This window comes from Nerophis ophidion, linkage group LG04, assembly GCF_033978795.1.
Source record: "Nerophis ophidion isolate RoL-2023_Sa linkage group LG04, RoL_Noph_v1.0, whole genome shotgun sequence".
Taxonomy (NCBI): domain Eukaryota; kingdom Metazoa; phylum Chordata; class Actinopteri; order Syngnathiformes; family Syngnathidae; genus Nerophis; species Nerophis ophidion.
This window is the reverse complement of record NC_084614.1, coordinates 69,545,592-69,566,094: the sequence shown is the minus strand read 5'-3', so window position 1 is coordinate 69,566,094 and position 20,503 is coordinate 69,545,592. Positions and strand designations below refer to the sequence as shown.

Genomic DNA, 20,503 nt, shown 5'->3' with positions numbered 1-20,503 from the left:
AACCAATCTGTGGTTGCCAATGTTCTGTTCTACATAGTAGTGTGCTGGGGGGGCAGTACATCTAAGAAGGACAGCTCCAGACTTGAGAAACTGATCAGGCGGGCCGGTTCTACAATGGGAATGAAACTGGACTCACTGGTGACGGTGGCAGAGAAGAGGACTGTTGACAAACTAGTAAGCATCCTGGATGATGCCAGTCACCCTCTGCATAGTGTTATCAGTAGCCAGAGGAGCCTGTTCAGTGCTAGACTGCTTCATCCCAAGTGCAGGACTAATAGACTCAAGAACTCCTTTTTCCCACACTCCATTAGACTGTACAACTCCTCTCTGGGACGGGGGGCGGGGGGTACTAGGATGACAGGGGATGTAAAACATTAACAGTGCAATTCGTTTTCATAACATGGTCACTACTGCCTACTTCGTCTTGTTATATTCTTATTTTACTGTTATATTGTCATTCCCATTGTTTTTATTCTTTTTGTAATATTTCTTTATTTTGTTTCCTTTTAAACCCCCATTATTTACTTTTTAATTTTTATTTATTTTTTTTATTTTTTTTAAATTGATCTCAACTCTGTACACTGCTGCTGGAATTTTAATTTTCCTGAAGGAACTCTCCTGAAGGAATCAATAAAGTACTATCTATCTATCTATCTATCTATCTATCTATCCATCCATCCATCCATCCATCCATCCATCCATCCATCCATCCATCCATCCATCCATCCATCCATCCATCCATCCATCCATCCATCCATCCATCCATCCATCCATCCATCCATCCATCCATCCATCCATCCATCCATCCATCCATCCATCCATCCATCCATCCATCCATCCATCCATCCATCCATCCATCCATCCATCCATCCATCCATCCATCCATCCATCCATCCATCCATCCATCCATCCATCCATCCATCCATCCATCCATCCATCCATCCATCCATCCATCCATCCATCCATCCATCCATCCATCCATCCATCCATCCATTCATCCATCCATCCATCCATCCATCCATCCATCCATCCATCCATCCATCCATCCATCCATCCATCCATCCATCATTTTAAGTGGGAGAACTTGCACAATCGGTGGCTGACTAAATACTTTTTTGCCCCACTGTACACAGACACACACACACATATATATAGATATACATATATATCAAGGTTGTTTTATATTACGCCATGTTATGTATGCTAAGCTGTGCTGTGTTATGCTATGCTACAGTGCTTATGTAACGGAGGTCAGCCAGTGCACTTGTGCCAAGTGTACATTGGTAAACCTCACTCCCTAAAACCTTAAGAGCTTGCGCAAAAATCGATTGGACAGTTTAGGCTTTTAGCCCGGTGCCTATCTCTAGGTTTGAGTCCCAAGCGGAACGGAAGCATTGGACTAACTAAGAGGGTTAGATATAACAAAAGGTTTTCCAAGGCCCATGTTTTCATGTAGCTAAGGAACAAGGGCAGACTTCTCTGTTTGCTATGATATGATGCGCTACAGTGCTTATTGAACAAAAATAAATTAATTCCTTTTTCGCTGTTCTTATTTTATTTTTACTGTCAAAGCAAGCAAATTAAACCACCATCAATAGACAGTATTTATACTGCCCCCAATCCCTAGCTTGTTGGCGTACCGGAAGGTCTCGTACTGGCTTGTTCAAATGTTAAATTTAATACAAATAAAACATATTATTATTATAATTATTGTAGCAGGCCGCAAATACATTTGTTTGAAATACCAGTATATCCATTTCATTTTTTGTATTCTTGGTATCTTATTTCAAAAGGATCACAAGGATCACAGTAGGTTAGCAAAATAAGTTGCAGGGAAGCAAGGACAAGAGTCTCATTGATTCTGCATTGAGGAGACATTATTTTGCTGTGTATTACTGCAGTAATTGGTAAATGGTAATAGTTTTTCCCCCTTGTATTCATATGACATTACTTTGTCATCTGCACTGATATTATATGAACATTAGAGGTGTCCCGATACAACTGTTTCACTTCTGATTCCGACATTGCAGCCTTCGGTATTGGCTGATACAGATATTAGTTGGAAAGAATGTCAGCATGAATCATAGTACATAGGATTATTATTTTGGTGTGATGAATGTTACAAGCGGTTTTGTTTAAGATAAATTAGTCAAACAGAAAACAATGGTAGGTATGAATAAACACTAACCTGTTTATTATTAACTATCTGCAATGGACTTATGCTGTCTTTTAATTGAAGTAGAATGCAAATTAGTGTTTTGGCAGCACCTATTGGATTAAGTTAAGACCATGATGCAGCAAATTGAATAATGCGGACACTTTTGTTGCTGGTTACTCTGATAAGCTTCCGCTTTGGAGACTTTGTATGTGTAAGTAATATGCAACTACAATGATTTGATACTTGTTCAAACTGACAAAGGTCGGAAACTACAATGTTGTTTGATTAGGACACTTATTACGTATGTCTAGCTCGTGTGCTACTGTGCGCTTAATTGTTGTGTAGCTGCTAGCTTTTAGTAGTTTACTTTTTGTAAATGACTTGACTAATATAGAAAAAAAAACTTGTGTGCTTATTGGAAGACATTTAGATGTTAGCTGGTTATCCTACTTTGCACAAATCAACACGGTGCAGGACTGCTTGAATCAGCGCTTCCATAAGAGATTTTAGATGACACCCAATATAATCCGATACTTTTTTTTTTTGCTGATAACAGTCCGATATCAATATTGGATAGGGACACCCTTTATAAACATACATTGTGGTTTGTCCTCAGGATCTCCAGTCCAAGGTGTTACAGCTGCGGGAGGACACGGTGGCGCTGCGGACGTCCGCCGACCACATGGAGGAGAAGCTGATGGCGGAAATTCTCTTCTTGAAGGAGCAGATCCAGGCAGAGCAGTGCCTCAAAGAAAATCTCGAGGATACGCTGCAGCTGGAGATCGAGAGCTGTAAGGAGGAGATCGGTGAGTAATCAGTGATGAAACTCTAGGGGGGTGTAACAGGAAATGACGTCAGAGGAGAACATTGCGCATCAACTTGGGGCAGAATCCATCGTGAATATTTGTTGTGACGTCCTACAGATGTCTTTACGTTCTTTTTTGTTTCTGTTGTTTCTCCTTTGTTGTCTTTCAGACATCTTGATAGGTATGACAACATGTACTTCCCACCTACTTGTGTGTGTGTGTGTACATTGTTAGGTGTGCTCTACTACACACTAACGCTCAAATTGATGCAAAACTTGCTTAACTGAACACCTCATCTGCACTTTGGTCTACCAAACAACTAATTTGAGCTTGTGCAGCTTTGTCACATTCGCAAACCAAAGTGCTGAGGCCATGAGCCATGTTTTTGATCCTATCACAATGTATCTTCTTCCCACAGCGTCGTTCTCAACTTTGAAGACGGAGTTGGAGCAGACAAAGGCAGAGAAGGAGCAGGTATGTCAAGTGTGATATGTTATGTTTATGATATACCGTATGTTATATTTTATATGGAGCTAGACCGTTTAGCATTTTATACATAAGTAATAAAACCTTAAAGTCACATCTTATAATATATTTATACATATAACCCTTTAAGGCATACACACACATACATATATATATATATATATATATATATATATATATATATATATATATATATATATATATATATATATATATATATATATATATATATATATATATATATATATATATATATATATATATATATATATTATCTATCCATCTATCTATCTATCTATCTATATATCTATCCATCCATCCATCTATCTACATATGTATGTACAGTTGTGATCAAAATGATTCAACCCCCACACAATTTTGGTGTTTTAGCAAGTTGGACATTTATTCCGTATTTTGTTTATAGTCATATCAAATAAAGATGTGTCAAATAGACAAATGCAACTTAAATTGTATCACTGTATTTTACAAAATACCAAAAAAGGGTATTTTTCTTAATATCTCATTGACAAAATTATTCAACCCCCTAGTTACATGCATCTTTAGTACTTAGTAGAACACCCTTTGGTTGTAATGACATCCTTCAAACGTGATACATAACCGGACACAAGCTTCTTGCAACCATCTACAGGTATTTTAGCCCATTCCTCTTGGGCAAAGGCCTCCAGTTCATTCATATTCTTGGGCTTGCGTGCTGCAACTGCCTTCTTCAAGTCCCACCACAGGTTTTCTATAGGATTTAGGTCTGGCGACTGTGAAGGCCACTCCAGAGTCTTCCAGCCCTTCTTCTGCAACCACTCTTATGTTGATTCGGAGGTATGCTTGGGATCCTTGTCCTGATGGAAGGTCCAACGTCTCCCAAGCCTCAGCTTCGTCACTGACTTCATGACATTTGCAGCTAATATATCCTGTTAGGAAATAGAATTCATAATGCATTGAACGCGCTGGATATTCCCGGTACCTGAGGCAGAGAAACAGCCCCAGAGCACGATTGACCCCCCACCATGCTTAACAGTAGGCAAGGTGTTCTTCTCTTTTTAAGATTAATTTTTTCTCCTCCAGACATAACGTTGATTCATAGGCCCAAAGAGTTCTAGTTTTGTCTCATCACTCCATAGAACTGTTTCCCAAAACCTTTGGGGTTTGTCCAGATGATTTTTGGCATACTGGAGTCTATTTTTCTTGTGCCTGGTAGTCAGAAGTGGGGTGCGCCTGGGAGTTCAGGCATGGAGGCCTTCATCTCGTAGTGCACGCCTTATTGTCTGGGACGAAACCTGCGTTCCCCCCTCTGCAATGTCCTGTTGTAGTTCCTCAGCTGTTACCCGGGGGTTTTAACCACTGTACGCACACAGCATCCTCTTTCTACCACGCCCAGGTAGTGTTTCCACTGTGTCTTTTGCTTTAAAGTTGCAAATTATGCTCCCAACTGTGTCTCTTGGAATGTGTAATGTATTTGCTATTTTCTTCTATCCATATGCTCTCTTATGAAGATAAATTACCTCCTCTCTTGACTTCTTTGACCACTCCCTGGACTTCACCATGTTGCAAATACACCATTGACCATCTACAAGAAGCTGAGCGTCACAGTCTTTTTCAATCAGTTTAATTGTTGCTCGTTATGGTTCTAATCACATCTACAGGTGTTTACAACACCTGATTGAAAAGACCTTATTCAAATTCTGTTCTTAAGAGTTATGATCTTCAAGGGTTGAGTAATTTTGTCAATGAGATATTAAGAGAAATGACACTGTTTGGTATGTTACAAAATATAATGTTGTAATTCAAGTTGCATTTGTCTATTTAATGTATCTTTATTTGACATGACTATAAACAAAATACGGAATAAATGTCCAACTTGCTAAAACACCAAAATTGTGTGGGGGTTGAATAATTTTGATCATAACTGTGTATATATATATATATATATATATATATATATATATATATATATATATATATATATATATATACACACACATACAAACCCCGTTTTCATATGAGTTGGAAAATTGTGTTAGATGTAAATATAAACAGAATACAATGATTTGCAAATCATTTTCAACCCACATTCAGTTGAATGCACTACAAAGATAAGAAATTTGATGTTCAAACTCATAAACTTTAATTTTTTTTTGCAAATAATAATTAACTTAGAATTTAATGGCTGCAACACGTGCCAAAGTAGTTGGGAAAGGACATGTTCACCACCGTGTTCCATCACCTTTTCTTTTAACAACACTCAATAAACGTTTGGGAACTGAGGAAACTATTTGTTGAAGCTTTGGAAAGTGGAATTCTTTCCCATTCTTGTTTTATGTAAAGCTTCAGTCGTTCAAAAGTCCGGGGTCTCGCTGTCGTATTTTACGCTTCATAATGCGCCACACATTTTTGACGGGAGACAGGTCTGGACTGCAGGCGGCCCAGGAAAGTATCCGCACTCTTTTTTTTACGAAGCCTAGCTGTTGTAACACGTGGCTTGGCATTGTCTTGCTGAAATAAGCAGGGGCGTCCATGATAACGTTTCTTGGATGACAACATATGTTGCTCCAAAACCTGTATGTACCTTTCAGCAATAATGGTGCCTTCACAGATGTGTAAGTTACCCATGCCTTGGGCACTAATACACCCCCATACCATCACACATGCTGGCTTTTGACCTTTGCGCCTATAAAAATCCGGAGGGTTATTTTCCTCTTTGTTCCGGAGGACACCACGTCCACAGTTTCCAAATATAATTGGAAATGTGGACTAGTCAGACCACAGGACACTTTTCCACTTTGCATCAGTCCCTCTTAGATGAGCTCAGGCCAGGCGAAGCGGGCGGTGTTTCTGGGTGCTGTTGATAAATGGGTTTGGCTTTGCATACCAGAGTTTTAACTTGCACTTACAGATGTAGCGACCAACTGTGGTTATTGACAGTGGTTTTATGAAGTGTTCCTGAGCCTATGTGATGATATCCTTTACAGACTGATGTCAGTTTTTGATGCAGGGATCAAAGGTCTGTAATATCATCGCTTACGTGCAGTGATTCCTCCAGATTCTCTGAACCTTTTGATGATTTTACAGACCGTAGATGGTAAAATCCCTAAATTCCTTGCAATAGCTCGTTGAGAAATGTTGTTCTAAAACTGTTCGACAATTTGCTTACAAAGTGGTGACCCTCGCCCTATCCTTGTTTGTGAATTACTTAGCATTTCATGGAAGCTGCTTTTATACCCAATCGTGGCACCCACCTGTTGCCAATTAGCCTGCACACCTGTGGGATGTTCCAAATAAGTGTTCGATGAGCATTCCTCAACTTTATCAATATTTATTGCCACCTTTCCCAACTTCTCTGTCACGTGTTGCTGGCATCAAAGTCTAGAGTTAATGATTATTTGCGAAGAAAAAAATGTTTATCAGTTTGAACATCAACTATGTTGTCTTTGTAGCATATTCAACTGAATATGGGTTGAAAATGATTTGCAAATCATTGTATTCCATTTATATTTACATCTAACACAATTTCCCAACTCATATGGATACGGGGTTTGTATATACTGTATGTGTATATAGACAGTATATTATATACATATATGTATCTAAAGATCTAAAAATTATTTTCAATTTAAATTCTTTATTTAAAATAGGGACAGCACATATGAATGAACATATATATAATATGTAAATATGTCAGGTTTTAGCCAAAGGCTAATATCTGCCTACAGTCCCCAGACGACAGTAACATTTACACAAAACAGAGAAAAGTCAGGATCACCACCACAGACTCCGTAAACTTTTAGTACTTACACTAAATAAAACTATTCCTTTCAAAAATTGTTCACAAATATGTCTTGATCTGTGTTAGTGAGCATTTCTTCTTTGCCATCCCACCTCACATGTGTGGCAAATCAAGTTGATGATTAAACAGCATGATTATTGCACAGGTGTGCCTTAGGTTGCGCACAATTAAAGGGCACTCTGAAATGGGCAGTTTTATCACACAGCACAATGCCACAGATATTGCAAGTAATGAGGGAGCGTGCAGTTGGCATGCTGACTGCAAGAATTTCCACCAGAGCTGTTGCCCGTAAATTGAATGTTCATTTCTCTACCATAAGATGTCTCCAAAGGCGTTTCAGAGAATGTGGCAGTACATCCAACCGGCCTCACAACCGCAGACCACAAGTTACCACACCAGCCCAGGACCTCCACATTCAGCAGGTGCACTTCCCTGATCATCTGAGACCAGCAACCCGTACAGCTGCTGCAACAATTGGTTTGCATAACCAAAGAGTTTCTGCACCAACTGTGAGAAACCGTTTTTGGAAGCTCATCTGCATGCTTATCGTCCTCATCGAGGTCTCGACCTGACTGCAGTTTGTCGTTGTAACCGACTTGAGTGGGCAAATGCTCACATTCGATGGGGTCTGGCACAGTGGAGAGGTGTTCTCTTCACGGATGAATCCCAGTTTTTACTGTTCAGGGCAGACAGCGTTGGTGGCGTTCTGTGGGAGAGCGATTTGCTGATGTCAACGTTGTGAATTGAGTGGCCCATGGTAGGGGTAGGGTTATGGTATGGGCAGGCGTATGTTATGGACAACAAACGCAAGTGCGTTTTATTGATGGCATTTTGAATACACAGAGATACAGTGACGAGATCCTGAGGACCATTGTTGGGCCAGTCATCCAAGACCATCACCTCAAGTTGCAGCATGACAATGTACGGCCCCATGTTGCAAGGATCTGTACACAATTCCTGGAAGCTGAAAAACGTCCCAGTTCTTGCATGGCCAGCAGACTTACCGGACATGTCACCCATTGAGCATGTTTGGGATGCTGCGGATCGGCGTATACGACAACGTGTTATAGTTCATGCCAATATGCAGCAACTTGGCACAGCCATTGAAAAGGAGCGAACCAACATTCCACAGGCCACAATCAACAATTTGATCCACTCTCTGCCAAGGAGATGTGCACTGTTTGAGGCAAATGGTGGCCACACCAGATACTGACTGCACCCCCAATAAGGCATAACTGCACATTTCAGGGTGGCCTTTTATCGTGGGCAGCCTAAGACACACCTCTGCAATAATCATGCTGTTTAATCAGCATCTTGATATACCACACCTGTAAGGTGGGATGGATTATTTTGACGAATAAGAAATGCTCACTAACACTGATTTGTGATCAATATTTTAGGAAAATGAGTTGTTTGTGTATATAGTACAAGTTTTGCATTTTTAAGTTCAACTCGTGCAGTTCAACTCATGTTGTGTTTATGTTTTTGTTCAAAACATGTATATATAAATAGATATTTGTACATTTATATACATATATATGTATATAAATGTAATATATATATATATGTATACATATATATTGTGTTTTTTATATTATCAAATAATTTTACTTTTGTTAAAGTACTTAAAAAAAAAAAATACACCCTTTTAATAAATACTATGTGTTCTCTGCAGTAAGTAAATGCACCCAGCTACTATTGGAGTTGCAAACCATTTTTTTTTTTTCTGTTTTTGAATAAATGTATTTCTTGGTGTACCTCGCAAACAGTGTTTTATTTGTGTGTAGTTGCGGAGCAGGTTAGCAGAAAAGACAGAGACACTGGAGAGCATCCAGGCCTTGAGGATGAGTCTTGAGCAGCATCTTAAAGAGCTCAGTGCAGTCAAGGTCAGTTTCCGTCTTATACAGTGGGAGCGGATATGCGCAAAACGCTAACTGTATTTTGGCGGAAGACAATTGACCTATTGTCTATCTGATGCAGAGCAATTGCTATTAAATACAAACAACATACTGTACATTTGAGATTAAAGATCTATGCTCTGTTATCTTTCATACATAAGTCCATTTATTGAAATGTCATCGTAGCATATCATGCATTATTGGGACATTACAGTGCCGCTAGATGTTGGCAAACTTGCCTCAAAATTCCAAATGTCTATTAATATTGTTATTAGAAAAATATTGATATCATCAAAGCACACCATGCATTGTTGTGGCTGATTTAGCACCAAACTGCAAAGGAGTAAAACAAGTTTATTTTGCACATTGTTGCACATTTTGGAGATCATGTGCCTTCAGATCTTGAAAATGTATGTTATTTGTTATAAATTTGAAGGCATGGCAGCATATCCTGCACTGTCGTGACTGTTCAAGCGCTGCACTGCAAAGGAGAGGAAAATGTTTATTTTGCACACTGTTGCAAAGTTTAAAGATGTTGTGACACATTCCTGGATTTTGGCAAAGATTGGCAAAAAAATGACCAAAAGTGCATTATTTTTTATAATTATCATCAAACCGTGAAGGACAGCAACACATCTCAGGCACAAATACTGCAAACTACAATAAGAATAAAAACTCTTATTTTGAAGTTTGTCGCACATTTTGGTGTTGGCATTATTTTGCCTCCAGATCAGGGGTGTCAAAGTCAAGGCCCGCAGGCCAGATCCCACCCGCAAATTAATTATCTATGGCCCCCGGCTACACTGACGATTAGTATTAGGACCGCCTCGCAGGCCACAGCCACCTGCTGCTGTTTTGCACACACCAATACTCCATCAGTGTTAGCATTAGGAATTTTCAAAATGGGTGGCCAGGGACCCCATCAAGTCATAAAAATGGGGTCCCACTTTTTTGTAACTGTTTTGAAAACAAATGATAAATGCATTATCCTGTTATATTTCACACTCTTTATTGTTTTTGGAAAAATAAACGTTACTTGATTCATTAAAATAATACAAAAAAATACAAACGAAAATTTTTTTTTAAATTTTTCCTCCTTTCTTTCATGGATCTAAACTTTACAGCTGCCAGTATTTTTTTTCTATATTTTTATTGTAATATTTTCTAAATGTGTTTGTCCAATTTTTGGCCAAAGTAAGACAAAGAAAACAATTTGAAGTTCTCTTTATATTTTTCTTTTATTGCCATGATTTTAATAGTCCGGCCCTTATTGTGGTCCCTGCGCTAAAATGAGTTTGACACCCCTGCTCTAGATGTTCAGCTCAAAAATGTAGGATTTTTAAAGTTAAGTTTAAGTTAAAGTCCCAACGATAGTCACACACACACACTAGGTGTGGTGGAATTTGTCCCATCCCCATATTCACCCACTGGGAGGTGAGGGGAGCAGTGAGCAACAGCGTGTGCCGCGCTCGATGATCATTTGGTGATTTAACCCCCAATTCTAACCCTTGATGCTGAGTGCCAAGCTGGGAGGTAATGGGTCCCATTTTTATAATCTTTGGTATGACTTGGCCGGGGTTTGAACTTATGACCTCCCAGTCTCTGGACGGACACTCTAACCACAAGGCCACTGAGCTGGTCATTTTGTTTGAGAAATATAGGCGTCGCCACATTTTACTCACTCACTGTCATGAGTTTAAGTTTTAGCACCATACTCAAAGGAGAAGGAAAAAAAGCTTATTTTGCAGATTATATCACACATTTTGGAGATGTAGTGAAGTGAAATGAATTATTTTTATACAGCGCTTTTCTCTAGTGACTCAAAGCTCTTTTACATCGTGAAACCCAATATCTAAGTTACATTTAAAATCAGTGTGGGTGGCACCGGGAGCAGGTGGGTAAAGTGTCTTGCCCAAGGACACAACGGCAGTGACTAGGATGGCAGAAGCGGGGATCGAACCTGGAACCCTCAAGTTGCTGGCACGGCCACTCTACCAACCAAGCTATACCGTCCCAGAGGTAGAGGATCCCTCCAGATATTTTGGCAAAATGTGTCTTAAAATCCTGAAAGGTCGATTTGATCAAATTTAAGGCATCACAGCATATCCTGCACTGCCGTGACTGCTCTAGTGCCATAATTCAGAGGGGAGGAAAAAGTTGAATTTGCACATTTTTGAAATTTTGAAGATCATTTGATACCGCATTCAAAAATTCATTATTTATTTTTACTATTAATAAACTATTGAATACATGATATATATATATATATATATATATATATATATATATATATATATATATATATATACATCATATCATACTAAACTTACTGCAAACCAAAAGAAAAAAAACTTATTTTGCAGATTAAGTATTTTGGAGCTCATGCCTTTAGATTTTGAGCTAAAAATATAGACATTTTGTATACCGTATTTCCTTGAATTGCCGCAGGGCATATAGTATGCGCCTGCTTTGAATTACTGCCGGGTCAAACTCGCTTCGCAAAATAATTAGCGCATGCTTAGTATTACTGCCTGGTCAAACTCGTGACATCACGAGTGACACTTCCCCTGTCATCATTTTCAAAATGGAGGAGGCTGATTTCAATACCGGTAATTTGAAATCGCATAAAGCAGTGGTTCTCAAATGGGGGTACGCGTACCCCTGGGGGCACTTGAAGGTATGCCAAGGGGTATGTGAGATTTTTTTTTAATTATTCTAAAAATAGCAACAATTCAAAAATCTTTTTATAAATATATTTATTGAATAATACTATAAAAAATATGAATGTTAGTTCATAAACTATGAAAAAAAATTCAGTTTTGACACCTAGATTTTTTGTGGACATGTTCCATAAATAGGGTGAGAAGCTCTGCCATCCGGGAGGAACTCAAAGTAAAGCAGCTGCTCCTTCACATCGAGAGGAGCCAGATGAGGTGGTTCGGGCATCTGGTCAGGATGCCACCCGAACACCTCCCTAGGGAGGTGTTTAGGGCACGTCCAACCGGTAGGAGGCCACGGGGAAGACCCAGGACACGTTGGGAAGACTATGTCTCCCGGCTGGCCTGGGAACGCCTCGGGATCCCCCGGGAAGAGCTAGACGAAGTGGCTGGGGAGAGGGAAGTCTGGGTTTCCCTGCTTAGGCTGCTGCCCCCGCGACCCGACCTCGGATAAGCGGAAGATGATGGATGGATGGATGTTCCATAAATATTGATGTTAAAATTTCTTTTTTTGTGAAGAAATCTGTAGAATTAAGTTCTTGAATCCAGATGGATCTCTATTACAATCCCCAAAGAGGGCACTTTAAGTTGATGTGAATAAATCTTTATTTATAATAGTATGAGGATTTTAAAAACAAACTTCCTGATTACCTTTGACCTCTTGCTTTTGGCTGGTGGAGATCCAAATGAAGTCAATGCACTTAAGTTGTTTTTTTTGGCTATTTACTTTGCTCAGCTCGATAAATCCTTTAATCAGTCCTGATTCAGTTTGCTTGTTCAGTCAAGGAGATAAATTCAACTTGATGCCTGCCAACTTTCTGCACTTCTGTCCCATTGTTTTTCCCATTAATTGACATTACTAACTAATGATAATCTGAATGAAATCCAAAGCAAATGTATCATTTTTCGAAAGAGCTTGCATTTTAATTGTGTACATGTCTAAATTAACAAAACAAAACTTTGAGTCGTGGCGCAGTGGGAGAGTGACCGTGTGCAACCCAAGGGTCCCTGGTTCAGTCCCCACCTAGTACCAACCTCGTCACGTCCGTTGTGTCCTGAGCAAGACACTTCACCCTTGCTCCTGATGGGTGCTGGTTAGCGCCTTGCATGGCAGCTCCCTCCATCAGTGTGTGAATGTGTGTGTGAATGGGTAAATGTGGAAGTAGTGTCAAAGCGCTTTGAGTACCTTGAAGGTAGAAAAGCGCTATACAAGTACAACCCATTTATCATTATTTATTTATAACTGAATCACTTGTTTATTTTTCAACAAGTTTTTAGTTATTTTTATATCTTTTTTTCCCAAATAGTTCAAGAAAGACCACTAGAAATGAGCAATATTTTGCACTGTTATACAATTTAATAAATCAGAAACTGATGACATAGAGCTGTACTTTACTTCTTTATGTCTTTTTTTTCAACCAAAAATGCTTTGCTCTGATTAGGGGGTACTTGAATTTAAAAAATGTTCACAGGGGGTACATCACTGAAAAAAGGTTGAGGACCACTGGCATAAAGGGAAGAAGATTAAGAGCTTTTCAGTAGGATTCAAGGTCCAGGCTAACATCACACTCAGATTTTTACTGCATGCCTTTTGTAAGTGCCGGAGTGAGAAGAGGTTTTATAATAATTAGCGCATGCTTACTTTTACCGCATGCCTTTGGTAAGCGGAGGAGTGAGAAGAGGTTTTAAATTAATTAGCGCCCCGGCGGCAATTCAAGGAAATACCGTATATATTTTTTGTTTTTTGATAAAGGCATTGCCACATATCATGCACCTCCATGACTGTATTAGCACCATACTGCAAAAAACAAGCAGAAAAAAACTTATTTTGCAGATTGTATTACACAAATAAACTCAACTCATTTTGGACATCATGTGACACTACCATGAGAGTGCTTCTGGATTTGATGAATTGCGTCTGAAAATTGCGCAACGTCTATTTGAAAAAAATTGAAAGCGTCACAGCATATCCTGCACTGCCGTGACTGTCATAGCACCAGACTACAAAGCAGAGGAAATTAGTTATTTTGCACATTGTTGGACATATTGGAGCTCACATGACACTGCATTCATTCATGGTCCCTCTTAAAAATGGACTCAGTGCCACCAAAATGCATTCTTTTTACTGAACACATATCATACAGCGTCTTTACTGTACTTACTGCAAATCTCATTTTGCAGATTTGTGTGTATTTTGGAGCCCATTTGACTTCACTTTTATCGTGCTTTTAGATTTTGGGCTTAAAAACATGGGATTTCTGTGGAATACTCAAGGCATTGCCGCATGTTACGCAATGTTGTGAGTGTTCCTGCATCATACTGCAAAAGAGAAGGATACAAACTTATTTAATAGCACATTTTGGACAGCGTATGACATCAGAGCGCCTCTAGATTTTGGCAAATTTTGGCTACAAATCCCGAAACGCTGATTTTTGTCAAAAAACATTGAAGAAAAATGTTGGATATCATGTGACACTGGTTGGGGCAGTATAGCTCGGTTGGTAGAGTGGCCGTGCCAGCAACTTGAGGGTTCCAGGTGCGATTCCGCCATCCTAGTCACTGCCGTTGTGTCCTTGGGCAAGACCTTTTACCCACTGGCTCCCAGTGCCACCCACACTGGTTTAAATGTAACTTTGATATTGGGTTTCACTATGGAAAGCACTTTGAGTCACAAGAGAAAAGCGCTATATAAATATAATTCACTTTACTGTACTTACTGCAAAGCTCATTTTGCAGATTGTCGCGTATTTTGGAGCCCAGTTGACTTCACTATCATTGTGCGTTTTCTATTTTGGGCTCAAAAATACAGAATTTTTGGAAATATTTAAGTCATCATGCACCGTCATGCACCATATTGCAAAAGAGAAGAAGAAAAGCTTATTTTGCCGATTAAATGCACATTTTGGACATCGTATGACATCAGAGTTTCTCTAGGAAAAGTTTGGCTAGAAATCCCAAAACACATATTTTATTTTTTTTAAACATTGAAGGAAATGTTGGAGATCCTGTGACACTGCATTCATGGACTCAATGCCAGCAAAATGCATTATTTTTTACTATTAGCAAACTACTGAACACATATCATACACCGTCTTTACTGTACTTACTGCAAAGCTCATTTTGCAGATTGTCGTGTATTTTGGAGCCCATCATCATCCCTATCATCCATCCATCCATCCATTTCCTACCGCTTATTCCCTTTTGGGGTAGCGGGGGGCGCTGGCGCCTATCTCAGCATCATGCTTTTAAATTTTGGGCTCAAAAATACAGAATTTTTGCGAAATATTTAAGGCATCATGCACCATACTGCAAAAGACAAGATGAAAAAGCTTATTTTGGCGATTAAATAGCACATTTTGGACAGCGTATGACATCAGAGTGCCTCCATATTTTGGCAAATTTTGGCTACAAATCCCGAAACGCTGATTTTTGTAGAAAAACATTGAAGAAAACTGTTGGATATCATGTGACACTGGTTGGGGCGGTATAGCTCGGTTGGTAGAGTGGCCGTGCCAGCAACTTGAGGGTTCCAGGTGCGATTCCGCCATCCTAGTCACTGCCGTTGTGTTCTTGGGCAAGACCTTTTACCCACTGGCTCCCAGTGCCACCCACACTGGTTTAAATGTAACTTTGATATTGGGTTTCACTATGTAAAGCACTTTGAGTCACAAGAGAAAAGCGCTATATAAATATAATTCACTTTACTGTACTTACTGCAAAGCTCATTTTGCAGATTATTGTGTCTTTTGGAGCCCATTTGACTTCACTATCATTGTGCGTTTTCTATTTTGGGCTCAAAAATACAGAATTGTTGCTAAATATTTAAGGCATCATCCACCGTCATGCACCATATTGCAAAAGAGAAGAAGAAAAGCTTATTTTGCCGATTAAATAGCACATTTTGGACATTGTATGACATAAGAGTGCCTCTAGATTTTGGCAAATTTTGGCTAGAAATCCCGAAACACCTATTTTATTTGTTTTAAACATTGAAGGAAATGTTGGAGATCATGTGACACTGCATTCATGATCCCTCTTAAAAATGGACTCAATGCCTGCAAAAAAATGCATAATTCTTTACTATTGGTGAACTCCTGAACACATATCATACACCGTCTTTACTGTACTTACTGCAAAGCTCATTTTGCAGATTGTTGCATATTTTGGAGCCCATTTGACTTCACTATCATCATGCTTTTAAATTTTGGGCTCAAAAATACAGAATGTTTGCAAAATATTTAAGGCATCATGCACCATTCTGCAAAACAGAAGAAGTAAAGCTTATTTTGACGATTTCATAGCACATTTTGGACTTCACATGACATCAGAGTGCCTCTTGATTTTGGCAGATTTTGCCTAGAAATCCTAAAACTATTTTATTTTTTTAAAACATTGAAGGAAATGTTGGAGTTCATGAGACACTGCATTCATGGTCAATCTTAAAAATGGACTCACTGCCAGCAAAATGCAATTTTTTTTTACTATTAGCAAACTACTGAACACATATCATACACCGTCTTTACTGTACTTGCTACAAAGCTCATTTTGCAGATTGTTGCGTCTTTTGATGCCAATTTGACTTCACTATCATCCATCCCATCCATTTTCTGCCGCTTATTCCCGTTCAGGGTTGCGGGGGGCGCTGGCGCCTATCTCAGCTACAATCGGGCGGAAGGCGGGGTACACCCTGGACAAGTCGCCACCTCATCGCAGGGCCAACACAGATAGACAACATTCACACTCACACTCACACACTAGGGCCAATTTAGTGTTGCCAATCAACCTATCCCCAGGTGCATGTCTTTGGAAGTGGGAGGAAGCCGGAGTACCCGGAGGGAACCCACGCATTCACGGGGAGAACATGCATACTCCACACAGAAAGATCCCGAGCCTGGATTTGAACCCAGGACTGCAGGACCTTCGTATTGTGAGGCAGATGCACTAACCCCTCTGCCACCGTGAAGCCCTTCACTATCATCGTGTTTTTAAATTTTTGGGCTCGAAAATCCCGAAATGCCTGTTATTGTTTGAAAACATTGAACTGTTCCAGCACCTTACTGCAAAGGAGATGAAATTACTTATTTTGCCCTTACAGTTTTTTGCCTAAACTACCTAACTAGCTCGTTCACAGTGCGCGTTTGTGTGGACTGTAGGGGGCGCTAGAGAGTCAGGTGTTGGAAGAGAAGGACAAGGCTCAGCGCTTGCAAACGGAGCTGGACGTCAGCGAGCAGGTCCAGAAGGACTTTGTGAAGCTATCTCAGACCCTTCAGGTAAGGAGTCATGTTTTAAACGCACAAAAACGTCGCCGCCGTGCATTTAAACGCTTGTCCACGCTCCCAGGTCAAGCTGGAGCGAATACGGCAGGCCGACTCGTTGGATGGAATCCGATTAATCCTCAACGACACCAACTTGACTGATATCAACCAGCTTCCGGAGACATGATGGCACATGTCTGCACATGGACTGCCTTCAGAATCACATTCCCACCCTCGCCACCTCTTTCTCCATCCCCACTAACATTATTGATCTGACACTTCCAAGCCCCGCCTCCTCATCTTCCATAACCAGTGACGGCAGGAGGAGTCCATGGCCTTTTTTTTTTTTTTTTTGTACATTCAATCACAATGGAGACTATGAAGAACACTAATAAAACATGTGAAGACGACATGTTTGTGTATGAAAGTCTCCCTGTAGATGTTCCTTCTGTAGATAGAACTTTAAGTAACTTTTATTTGTCCAATGAGCTCAACCAAAAAGAAAAGTTTGTCGTCATCTAAAAGCACTTATGCTGTGCTGCTTCTCTTTTCTGTCAAATTGGTCCATCTTTGTTCAACTCCCATTTTTTCTGGCTATTTGTATGTGACATTTTCCCACCTGCACACAACCTTATATACATTTTGGCAATGTACAAAAAAAACCTGCACATGACTCACCGTGATGAACGCAAAAAGCCGTGAGAGCTGCTGTGTTGTGCTTCTCTGAAGTTCTTTTTTTCTTCTTTTTAAATATGCAAAAATACAGTGAAGAAACACGCATTTGCCTTTTTTGGTTTTATTCCTTTACTTTGACTTGTTGACATGTTTTGGGGTTTTGTGCATTAAGATTACATTTTAAACCTACAATTAATTTATAATAACTGGAATAATAATGAGTATTATTAAAAATACCTCATTTATAGTTTCAAATACTAACTTGGTCAATAAAATATCAACTGAATCGTGCAACTGTGTTTTTTTATTTTTTACTAACAAAACCCTGCAATAATTTAAACTATTGTGGAGAAAACATTTTTAATAATTAAATAGAAAATAGATTTTTCCAAAAATGATTTATGGTCATAATTAATTTAACCTCATACTATTGTGGTTAAATTTAATTTGTTGTTTTTTTTAATAATATTGTCATTTTTAATATACTTAAAAAACAGTTTTTCCCAATGTTCTCTGCATGGAACATGACACCACTACTTCTAATAATACTTTTTGGTATAACAAAAAAATACAAATTAATGTATGTGGCAACCAAGAAGAAAAAAACGATTATCGTTAGAAATATATTGTAACTGGAAAAAGTGTTGAAAAGTTCAATGTTATCATGTCCAATGTTATTAGGCCCTATTGAAATTGTTTTGTTTATTATTATTATTATTATTATTATGTCTGAAAACTCAACAATTTTTGAAGGCCCATCAGGTCCGGCGAAAAATATATTTTTGAGGGCCCGAACATGAAATTTGAAATTTGACTTAGTAGTGCCCCTTTTAAAAATTAGGAAAAAAAATGACCCCCCCACTACCAGATTAACGTATTATCACAAAAATCCGTGGCGACGTCTATCATGCAAGGATGTGTGACAATCTGTCGCTTCATTTCTGTTTGTTTTCCCCGTTCTTGTATTTACTTCCTATTCAGTGCTCTTATTTTGGTTTCCACTTCCTCCTTGTTCCGCTGACTACTGTTCATTTCACACACCTGCTGTTGATTGGCAGCTGGTCCACACACCTGCTGCCAATCAACATGTACGCTATTTATGCCTTGTCTCGAGCATTCCTCAGTGCTCGATGATAATTCTATGTTTGGAACTTCTGTTTGCAAGACTGCTTCATGTTTTTCTTTTGATGAGAATTAAAGTAATCTTACCTGCTCTCAGCTCTCCTGGTTCTTGCATCTCGGGGTAACAAAACGGCAGTCATGCGTTTTCCTGACAGTATGCACGTAAAAGTCTCAAGAAACCATATTTGAAAATAAACAGCAAGTCGGTTATCTTGGATTTAAAATTAAGGCTTAAAAACGAGGCGTAGTTTAACAACTCCTTCAAAGCAAATAAGCCAGGGTTAAAATGAAACCGAAAAGACTGGTGGGCGCTGATGAATTGCAGAGGAAACTTAGACCGGGTTTTTACAAAATTTTAAACAACACAAAACTTGAATACTTTGGCTTGTAAAATTCGGATCTTAATCACATAAGTTGTACAAATGACGATGTTGACACCCTGAAGTGCTGAATTGATCAGTAATTATGTGTACCTATTCGTAGTGGGCGGAGCTTGGCAATGAAAACTACTCTTCACCACTATCAATTAAACTGTCCATATGCCATTTTAGATCAGTGCTTCTTAATTATTGTCTGCTATGCCCTCCCTAGAAAGAAGAAACCACCAAAAAATTATCTGGTCTTATGAGACAAATATTGAATACTTTGGCACCGCTCATCACCAGGCCGATACCAACCCTGCACTGAAGCATGGTGGTGGTTTTCAGCGACAAGAACTGGGAGACTAGTCAAGATAGAGGGAAAGATGAATGCGGCGATGTACAGTGGGGCAAAAAAGTATTTAGTCAGCCACCGATTGTGCAAGTTCTCCCATTTAAAATGATGAGAGAGGTCTGTAATTTTCATCATAGGTACACTTCAACTGTGAGAGACAGAATGTGAAAAAAAATCCACAAATTCACATTGTAGGAATTTTAAATAATTTATTTGTAAATGATGGTGGAAAATAAGTATTTGGTCGACCATTCAAAACTCTCACTGATGGAAGGAGGTTTTGGCTCAAAATCTCACGATACATCATTCATTCTTTCCTTAACACGGATCAATCGTCCTGTCCCCTTAGCAGAAAAACAGCCCCAAAGCATGATGCTTCACAGTAGGTTTGGTGTTCTTGGGATGCAACTCAGTATTCTTCTTCCTCCAAACACGACGAGTTGAGTTTATACCAAAAAGGATACATGGATGATACAGCAGAGGATTGGGGGAATGTCTTGTGGTCAGATGAAACCAGAATAGTATAAACTCAACTTGTTGTGTTTGGAGGAAGAAGAATACTGAGTTGCAACTCAAGAACACCAAACCTACTGGGAAGCATGGGGGTGGAAACATCATGCTTTGGGGCTGTTTTTCTGCTAAGGGGACAGGACGATTGATCCGTGTTAAGGAAAGAATGAATGGGGCCATGTATCGTGAGTTTTTGAGACAAAACCTCCTTCCATCAGTGAGAGCTTTGAATGGTTGACCAAATACTTATTTTCCACCATAATTTACGAATAAATTATTTAAAATTCCTACAATGTGAATTCCTGGATTTTTTTCCCCCACATTCTGTCTCTCACAGTTGAAGTGTACCTATGATGAAAATTA

The 20,503-nt window shown here is 39.2% G+C and overlaps 1 protein-coding gene across 2 annotated transcripts in view; it reads left to right on the top strand.

The window, feature by feature from the left end:
* The window catches only part of rabep1 (rabaptin, RAB GTPase binding effector protein 1), a 59,463-nt gene extending 40,454 nt beyond the window's left edge, over positions 1–19,009 (top strand). Inside the window, exons 14-18 of one of the 2 annotated variants that reach the window (XM_061898908.1) lie at positions 2,775–2,964; positions 3,383–3,438; positions 9,037–9,135; positions 17,018–17,134; positions 17,205–19,009. In XM_061898908.1, coding sequence (XP_061754892.1) covers positions 2,775–2,964; positions 3,383–3,438; positions 9,037–9,135; positions 17,018–17,134; positions 17,205–17,306 — 564 coding nt within the window. In that variant the 3' untranslated portion in view covers positions 17,307–19,009. Of the gene's footprint in view, positions 1–2,774; positions 2,965–3,382; positions 3,439–7,568; positions 8,687–9,036; positions 9,136–17,017; positions 17,135–17,204 lie in introns of those variants that run through there. The other variant, XM_061898909.1, reaches the window with a different exon arrangement.
* The last annotated feature ends 1,494 nt before the right edge of the window (positions 19,010–20,503 follow it).